The sequence below is a fragment of the Camellia sinensis genome, chromosome 8, assembly GCF_055761805.1.
Source record: "Camellia sinensis isolate YWXY chromosome 8, ASM5576180v1, whole genome shotgun sequence".
NCBI classification, from domain to species: Eukaryota; Viridiplantae; Streptophyta; class Magnoliopsida; order Ericales; family Theaceae; genus Camellia; species Camellia sinensis.
In genome coordinates, this window is record NC_138968.1 from 165,141,296 (window position 1) to 165,151,608 (window position 10,313).

Below are 10,313 nucleotides of genomic sequence, written 5' to 3' on the forward strand. Positions count from 1 at the left end.
AATTAATTCTATAATGTAATTACCAAAACTTCAATATTATTTAATTAAAACTTGATAGTAATAATTATTTAATTATCTTCAACTAGTGAAATCTCATTCTCTTCAAATAGTGAAATTTAGCCTTAATGTTTAGGTGTAATTTAACTATTAGCAAAGTGAAATTTCTAGTAAATGCGTAGAACGTATAAAATTAAATGCCAAAGACGGAATAACGAGCAAATTAGTACATTTATTGAAGGGTTTAATTGTATCATTTTATAGTTTAGGTAGTAGAGTAATACTTCGTGATAGTTTCATAGGGAGAGAAAGTGAGACTTTATGCTAGTTTTAGTGAAGAGAAGTAATTGATACCTCATGATAGCTTTAGGCGTCTAAAATTTTTTTAGTTGGCGTAAGTCTAAATTTTAGGCTACTAATTCGTGTTTTGTCGTGGTATACAATTATTTGCCAATAAAAGGAAGTTTAGTTGCCAAATAACAAGCTTATTTTGGGTTACTCTTTGCCTATCAAATAATTTTGTCAGCAAATATAAACTTTTGATGACTAAAAAAATTTAGTTGTTGTATGTTCAATTTTGGCCAACGACAAAAAAACAAAAAAAATAGTAGCCAAATTATACTTTTGGCTATCAAAGTTTAGTCGTTATTGATTAACATTTTCCAACAAATAATAGTTTAGTCGCTAAAGGTTGAAAATTTTATTGCCGTCTGCACCCCTATTTTCTGTTTCACACACACTTTTTTCTCTGTGCTCTCTCTCTCATACACAAAACAGTCACCACCAAACCTCACCCCTGCTCACCACTGACGCTCACCCCCTCACCGTTGCTATCCACTGTTGCTCGCCACCGTCGCACATCCTCACTGGCACAAATCACCATAGTAGCTCTTGCAATTGGTTAGACACGTAACTAACGTGAAATTTCTTTAATGTTAATATTGCCAAGTTTTAATTTTATTTTGTAATTATTAAATAAACAAAAAAAAAATAAAGATAAATTACTAATAGGTCCTACTTTTGGGACTTATTACCCATTAAGTCTTATTGATAAATTTATCAGTCCTGTAAGTGAATAAATCTAGTCAATAGGACTATTGGTATGTGACTAAAAAAATTATTAACTAACTATAACAGTTCAAATAATTATTTTATTAAATTATTAATTTAAAATGTTAAATTATTTTATGTTAATACTAATTAAATTTGTTACTATATGTAATAACTATTAATAATTAAATAATAAATTATTAACAACATAATAGCAATTATTTTTAAATATAATTATTAATTTTGGATTAAAATAAAAAAAAGTTCCTAAATTTATTTTTTCATTTATAATATTAATTAAACTTTAATAAAGGTAAAATTACAAACATAAATAATAAAATTTTAAAAAAATGTACAAATTAAGACCAATTCTTACTACAAAATTTTGTTCCAAATTCAAATTTCTCCTCAATATTTAAAACAAACCCTTCAAAAATTTACCTACATTAAAATTCCCTCCTAAAATTTGGCCTAAATTTCTACTCCCCCCCCCCCCCCCCCCCAAAAAAAAAAAGAGCAAAAACTAGCTGGAGAGAGAGACAGAGAGAGATGCGTTCGAGAGAGAAAGAGTGAAGACGAAGAAGAGAACATGAAGAGAAGATGGAGGGAAGAGTAGTCATTCAGAGTGACAACTTTGCTTGCGACGGCCATTGCTCCGTCCGGTCGATGAAGACCGATGAACAAAGCAGACGAAGCCATCTCACCTCTCCCTCTGGTCGGAGCTCTCGTACCTCTTTCTCATACCGCCCTTCAGGTACATGTTCAGATATTACAGATTTGAGTTATGATTTGAGGATTTTCAATTTCAAAATTAGGGTTTAGGGTTTTTCAATTTCACAGGTCCCTCGCTTCGATTTTTCTCCCTCTCTGTCAATCTCGTTCTCTCTTTGTCGATCTCGGCCGCTGCAAATCAGTGGTTTCTCTCTCGGTCTTTCTCCCTCTCTATCGATCTCGATCGCAAATCACAGGTTTTTATCTGACGATCTCGGTCTCTCTCTATCGATCTCGGCCGCAAATCACAGGTTTTTCTATGTCTGATTATTTTATAGTTCGTACCTTTTGAGTTTTGCTTGTCCTCTTGTTGTGGAAATTGGGTGAATGATTCATCTTACAATCACTCTGTCAATCTATTTGTGTAGCATCTTTCACACATGGAAGCATTGTGGTGGAGCTCTGTTACGGAAATTGATACAACACAGCCAGCCATTAAAATCAAGGTATATGGCTGCTTTTATTGAGTATGAGTGGCGTAATACATGAGTTTGAGTTTAGATTACTTATTATAGTTGGAGTTTTGGGAAGAATGAGTAGGAATATGGATTTTTCTAAAATTAAAAATGAAATAAGGCAAGGATGGAAGGGTGTTAGCTCAATAGAACAGGAAGGCTCACACTTGCGGGTCTTGTGAAACCTTATTAATAGTACTAAACATTCGCAAGTACTGTTTGTTTTGAAAGTTTAAGTTTATCCATTAAATACAAGTCAAAATCACATATATCCTTTAGTGATGAGTCCAATCTCTTTGATGTAAAATTTTGAGTTTGAACATGTTAACTAACAAACTTAATAGGTCACTAAAAGTTTTTAGACTTAAGCATTTAATGGGGTTGCCAAACAATTCTATAGTCCCATCTCTTTTTGTTTCTTTATCCCCTAATAGATTCTCTTTTTTCTGTTCATGTAGTCCAACATCAACTCATCAAGAAAACCCTTAATCTCTTTTATGTTATAATGATCTGGGTGGAATTTATTTATTTAATTTTCATTTGCTGCCAGTGATACCTGCATAGATTCATATGTTTGTATATAATGATTGGTTGTGATGAGAGTGAATTTGTATTGTTCCCTTCTGCAGCTAGGGAGAAAGCTATGGTTGTTAACTTGGAGTTTATAAAGGCTATAGTTACAGCTGAAGAAGTGCTATTGCTTGATCCTCTTCCCCGGGAGGTTCTTCCGTTTGTGGATTAGCTGCGGCAATGACTTCCTCATAAAAGCATGTCCAAATGTCAAAGGGGGGGTACAAGATAATGAAATGCAATTATCATCTGGGGGACAATGGTTACCTGTTCCTGAAGCCGTTGAAGGTTTGCAGTGTGACCTCTCATTTGAGTTTCAAGTTCTCGAGATTGCATTGAAGGTTGTCTGTACATATTTGGACATTAGTGTAGCAGACCTTGAGAGAGATGCTTACCCTGTATTGGATGAACTGGTGAGGAATGTTAGCACCAAGAATCTTGAGCACGTGAGGAGTTTGAAAACCAGTTTACTTGCACGGGTACAAAAGGTACACATTAGTGATTTCTTTTTTCTACTAGTTACAACAGATTACTTCATGGTGTTGCTGCACTTGCTAGTTATTTATTTATTTTTGTTTTATTAACTTTGATGTGGAAAACTTATACATGAGAAAAGAGGAAAGCCCATGTATCCAGTAGTCTATTTTAAATTGTGTATCTTCTTTGCATAAAGTGTAAAATCAGGTTGGAGTGTAGATGTCAGTCGTTGGCTAAATTGGTGGCAATTAGGTCTTGTTGCATTCATTTTCCCTCTTTTGTTTATCTACATGTAAAGAATTTATGGATGTGTTTGGTGTATCATTCTAGTGGCTATTTGGTAGGGGTGCAACTCGGGCGGGCTCAACCCGAGCAACCCGAGCCCAGCCCGAGTTTTTTTAGGGCTTGGGCAACTATATCTTGTAATCTGGACGGGCTTGGGCAGATTTTTGATGCCCGAATTGCAATTCGGGCCGGGCTTGGGCAGAACCAATGGCCAACCCGAGCAACCCGAACCCGAATTCAATTTAATATATTATATAAATTATATAATATATAATATATAATATATATATAATTTAATAAATTCTATAATATATATAAATTAAGTAAAAGAGTTAGTCTTAATTTTTATTTATTTATTTATTTTTTGGTTAGTCTTCTATTAAGTAAAAGAGTTAGTCTTAATTTTTATTTTTTATTTTTTTTTGGTTAGTTTTCTACCATTAGATTATCTTTTATGTCTACCCTTAGATCTACCTACAGGTTTCTGAACTCGGGCAATTCGGGCAATTCGGGCAACCCGAGTTCAAAATACAAAGCTTGGGCTGGGCTTGGGTAACAATGTTCGGGTTCATGGTCGGGCTTGGGCGGGCTTGGGCAGTGCCAAATACAATTCGGGTCGGGCTTGGGCAGACCCCCAACCCGACCGAACCCGCCCGAGTTGCACCCCTACTATTTGGTAAGATGAATCAGATGTCCTTTGGGGAGGAGAGGTCCATTAAAGTAGAACAGCATGTTGAGATAATTTAGAAACTGGTTTGTACAACTTTTGTGCTAGTTGAAATGATGGTATGTTTTATGATAACAATGACAATGATAATGAAAATGGTAGTAATAGCAATGATGGCTTCATAATGGTGGTGGTGACAGTGCCGGTGATGATGGTACCAACAACATTAGTGATGATTGTAGCGATTGTGAGGTTATAATGGTGTATGTTGATGTTTGTGTATAAATATTTATATATTCAATTAGCATTAAATAATTATGTAAATTTATGTGAGAAATTCATCATAATTTAAATGACTTTTATCTTACAAATTCAATTATAATTGGACTCAAATGGATTGGAGAAACGGTACCGCCTTTTACACTAACACCACCAAATTATGAAAATGGCTTGTAAATAATATATATTTTGCAAAAAAATATAAAAATTCTCATCTATAATTATCTTGAAAATATGAAGAATGGGTATGTCAACAAACATGTCATACATGTACCCGGTAGTTACTGAATTATAAAAAAAAATTTCACTCAATTGTAAAATTACTATTTGTTAATCAAGTCTATTGAAATTAATTAGGATAATAAACTAGTTACACACTATATAAGAAATTGCACATTTGAAAACTAAATTTTTAATCGTTAAAAATCACATTTAGTCGACGAATGTAATTCCCAATTAAATTATTTAGTCACCCAGTTGGTCGTTGACTAATTGTCGTGTAACGCTCCCAAAAAAATACAATAAAGATAACTCATATGCAGAATAAATATGAGAAACAAGATACTTTCATATATTAGAGTTCACTGTTTAACAACCAGTTAAATGCCATGTAGGCTTACATCTTTCCAAGTCATTGCTTGGTTACACAAATTGAGTTTCGCTCATTACATCTTAAGCCCTTGGCTTTACAAATAATAAACATACACATAAAGCATAATTAAGAAGCTCTTGCTTCTCGAAAGTCCATCCACGCTATTGCCTTGGAGGAAACATTTCACCTGCTCTTGAAAATGATGTTCTCGTATAGGGTGAGCCAACAGCCCAGTAGTGATAATCTAGCACAATATATGAGATTTAGCAAAGGTTTAAATACTACGTGCATAAACAAGACCGATACTAAAACATCCACAAGGCATGCATATTAATATGCCATTAAGACCAAACCTCATTTCCATTTTCCTTCAATTCATTTCAAGTTCATAGATGCTACTCAATTCATGAGTTAAATTCATTATCTTTCAACAACCAAAATGAGACTGCAACTCAATGGTTTCCAATTATGCAAAACACACAAAAACACTTCAAATCTGCCATCTTACGGATATTTTGTCGGAAGGAATCGACACCCATTTATGTATGAAATTACGGGCCTTTCACCTAGGACACTCTGACCAACTTGCTTTAAATGGAGTCCATCCCCTTTCTCCTTCCAAATAAATATACATATGCAATGTATTTATAAACATAATCATATATGGAGTACATCCCCTTTCTCCTCCCAATAAATATACATATACAATGTATTTATAACATAGTCATATTCAATGACATCAACAATAGATTAGCATTAAATCGCCTAATCCTCATGTAATTTCTACAACAATCATAGCTATTTACTACCAATAGCCCAATGCAATTATTTTAAAAGAAATGTTCAATATCAAAATAGATAGCTTTTTCAAAACTTCCATAAGTGAGATAATACATATCCAATATCACCATTTATAATCACAACCTTCAAATTTCACATTTTCAATGTTAATCCCAATTATTTATACAAAATAATAATCTAATCAAAATTAGGGAAAAATCTCACTCTTTCCAAATATCAACCCAAACACCAAAAACAACTATTTTGGCACAATACAACCTTGTATCCAAACCTCAAACCCACTTATGCCAATTTCATCAAAAACCCTTCTTTTCATTTCATACCCAAATCCTAGATTTGTCCAAACCACAACCAAATTTCATCATCTACACACAATAGCAAATAACTAAGCTAAAAACCATATTAGAGTGAAAAAATTCCCTATCTCAAGAAAAGAAGATGAGCAAAGCAAGGTTGAACTCCAAAAATGATGAAACCCACGTTTACTTAGATCAATACGAAGCTCTTGAAGCCCTCTACCTTATTCTCAAAGACACTAGGGTCAAGAACTCAATGGATTTAGATGAAATTTTAGAGAGAAGGTGAGTTTCTAGAGAGAGAAGCTCAAGATTTGGAAATTTGGAGACTTTTAGAGAGAGAAAAAGCAGAAAATGATCTGAAATGTCCCTTTCACGATTTGTTATAACATGGCCCGCTCGAGCGCGAAAATCCCCGGTCGAGCGTAAGACACAGACTCCCACTCGAGCGTGAAACCCTGCACTCGAGCGTAAAATATGCTCTCCCAGTATTTTTGCAGACATAGTCCCCGTTCGAGCGCCTGAATTCCCGCTCGAGCATGGAGCAAAATTTGTGAAGCCCGCTCGAGCGCAAGAATTCCCGCTCGGGTGGAAGAGCCAATTCTGGGCATCAAAGGCTTGGAAAAACAAGAAACCAACCTGTTCCAAACACACAACTACAACCCCATAACCAACAATAAGGTGAAGACAACAGGAGCAAGACATGAACTACCATCCAAACCATACAATCCCGAGTCCGGAACACCACAAGAGACGGGTCAAAACCAGGGCTGCTATAACCTCCCCCCTTAAAGAATTTCGTCCCCGAAATTACAAATCATGTTTCAAAACCATGTTTTAGCCAATTTCCAAAAATGATTACCAACAACATATACGATGCTTCCAAGAGTGATACAACACCCACAATATTCCACATTCTCAAAACATATACAATGTTTATATTGAATCCATGTTTTTTCCAAACAATTATAATATATACAATGTTCTTACAAGTTAAAACATAGACAATGCTTATACTTCTCATTAACAAAATAATTCTCAATACTTGCTTATGCATCAATAAACAAATTTGGATATTTCTCTCGGACTTCTAATTCACGTTCCCAAGTCGCTTCCTTGATTCCGTGATGTTTCCACAATACTTTTAACAAGGGAATTGTCTTGCCTCGCAAAACTTGATCCCGTCTATCCAAGACTTCCACCGGTCTCTCCTCCTACGAGGTATCCTCATCTACCTCTAAGTCGGTCCAATCCAACACGTACGATGGATTTGGCTCATATTTCCAAAGCATACAGATATGAAACATGTCATGAATCCCAGAAATTTGTGGCGGTAATGCCAAACGGTAATCAACCTCCTTAATCCGTTCAAGGATCTCAAAAGGGCCAATAAACCTAGGGGACAACTTCCCACTCTTCCCAAAACTCATCAAACCCCGTCTAGGTGATATTTTCAAAAAGACATGATCTCCCACCTCAAAAGACAAAGGTCTCCTCCTACGGTCGACATAACTTTTCTGGCGATTCTGAGCTATAACTAACCTCTTACGGATAAGTGCAACTTTCTCCGTCGTTTCCCGAACCAACTCTGGACCCAACAAAGGTGCATTACCCACCTCGGCCCAACACACTGGAGATCTACACGGTCGATCATACAAGGCCTCAAATGGTGCCATGCCAATACTCAACTGGAAACTGTTATTGTAGGCAAACTCCACTATGGGTAGGTGTCTCTCCCACGACCCCTTAAAATCAAGGACACAGCCTATGCTCAAGGATCTGAATGGTACGCTCGGACTGCCCGTCAGTCTGAGGATGGTAAGCCGTGCTAAAAGTCAATCTAGTGCCCAAGGCACTCTGCAAACTCTGCCACAATTGAGCAGTGAAACGTGGATCTCTATCCGAAACAATCGTCACAGGGATTCCATGCAACCTCACTATGTCCCTAATATACAGGTCGGCAAGATAATCTACAGAGTCACTTACGCGCATGGGAATAAAATGCGGCGATTTAGTCAACCGGTCAACGACCACCCAGATGGCATTATTACCCTGTTAAGTCCTCGGAAGACCCACAACAAAATCCATCGTGATATGTTTCCACTTCTACTCAGCTATAGGCAAGGGTTGCAACATACTCACTGGCCTCTGATGCTCAGCCTTCACTTGTTGACAAGTAAGGCACTTTGTATAAACATAGCCATATCCTTTTTCATACCTCTCCACCAAAACTGGCGACTAAGATCATGATACATCTTTGTGCCTCCCGGATGCACCACAAGGCGTGAATAGTGAAACTCTCGAAGTACTTCCTCTCGGCAAGACTCCGGTACAAACAAACATTCACGGTATCTCACACTCAGGTCGGGATACACAGTCAAACCTCTTTCTACCTTCCTAATGGAAATCTTCTCTCGGAACGATTCCACTTCAAGGTCACCCTTTTGCGCTCCCAGCACTCGATTCACAAGTGTAGGTTATGCAATTACTGAAAACAAAGCTACAGACTCAACAGACTTGCCCAGATGCAAGTCAAACTCATTAATAGTACCCAACATTTCCCATTCTCGGATGGCGATAGAAGCTACATTGCTAACTGGCTTTCTACTCAAAGCATCGGCCACAACATTGGCCTTCCCGAGATGATAATGCAACTCAAAATCATAATCCTCTATGAATTCCATCCACCTCCTCTGTCTCAAATTCAAGTCTTTCTGTGTAAACAGATATTTCAGACTCTTGTGATCAAAGAACACTTCAAATTTCTCATAATACAAGTAATGCCTTAAAATCTTCAAGGCAAATATCACTGCTGCTAATTCTAGGTCATGAGTAGGGTAATTCCTCTCATGTATTTTCATCTGCCGTGAGCCATAGGTTACCACCTTACCCTCTAGCATCAATACACAACCTAAACCTTCCCGTGAAGCATCACAATAAACTGAATAACTCAAACCCCTCTCCGGTATAATCAATACTGGAGCAGTGGTGAGTCTAATCTTGAGCTCTTGGAAAGACCTTTCACAAGTCTCACTCCACACAAACTTGATTTCCTTTCTAGTCAACTTAGTCAAAGGTGAAGCTAGTCTAGAGAAATCCTTCACAAACTGACAGTAATACCCAGCCAACCCCAAGAAACTATGAATCTCGAAAGTATTCTTAGGTTGTGCCCAATCTTGCACTGTTTCTACCTTGGATGAATCTACAGTCACCCCTTTCCTTGACACTACATGTCCTAGGAATTTAACCTCTTCCAGCCAAAAGTCACATTTCCCAAACTTAGCATATAGCTTATAGGCTCTAAGTAACTTAAGTACTACTGTAGACGCGCCCTCGAGCTTTGCTACTACAGTTCAGACTCAAATGTCACGGTTCTGAATCCAATCTCGCAAAGTGCAATGCGAGACCGATAAATCGCCAAAGAGTCCAAATTCGGCAAATCGTTTTGAAAAATTGATTTTTAAAAAAAGAAGTGCCAAACATGGACTGCTTTGCCAGACACAGAGTTGCCACCTAAATATTTTATTTTGGGGAAATTTAGGAAACCCTAACTCGTGCCTAAGGCCACGTGTCTATCATCACCAAAGTTGCCTCAGCTCGGGAACTTGGGTACGATTGGGGAAGGTCATGCAATGAGCACCCCCGCTCGCCCGATCAAAGATCGACTACTACTAAACATGATATCTTGTTTTTGAAAACATATGTATTCTTATTTCGATTATTAGCTAGAATTTACTATGTGATGTGCACAACACACAAGTATAGACTAGATCGCCTAAGTTGGAACAAAAACATCTCATGTTTTTTTGTTTAAAAATGGTTTGAAGGTGCTACTCGCAAGTAGGCTAAGACGTGGATTTGCCACCCTCAAGTGGGCTTAAGAAAACATGACTTTGCCACCCTCAAGTGGGCTTAAAACTCGCATTTTGATGAATTGTTCCAATTCAAGTAATCCAACCTTCACCCACAGGCATTTAGGCAGTTATATCACTTAAGCAAATAGCCTCATGGCAAGCATGCTATCATGGAAATGCTAACGCACATGCAGGGATGCTAAAGCATAAAAGCTTACC

The 10,313-nt window shown here is 37.1% G+C and overlaps 1 protein-coding gene across 1 annotated transcript; it reads left to right on the forward strand.

The window, feature by feature from the left end:
* The first annotated feature begins 1,490 nt into the window (after nucleotides 1–1,490).
* Nucleotides 1,491–3,663, forward strand: LOC114319803 (uncharacterized). Its single transcript, XM_028266855.2, has 4 exons — nucleotides 1,491–1,801; nucleotides 1,888–2,069; nucleotides 2,187–2,264; nucleotides 2,903–3,663. The coding sequence occupies exons 1-4, from the start codon at nucleotides 1,724–1,726 to the stop codon at nucleotides 2,904–2,906; spliced, it is 342 nt and encodes a 113-aa protein (XP_028122656.1). The 5' UTR covers nucleotides 1,491–1,723; the 3' UTR covers nucleotides 2,907–3,663.
* Nucleotides 3,664–10,313: the final 6,650 nt, after the last annotated feature.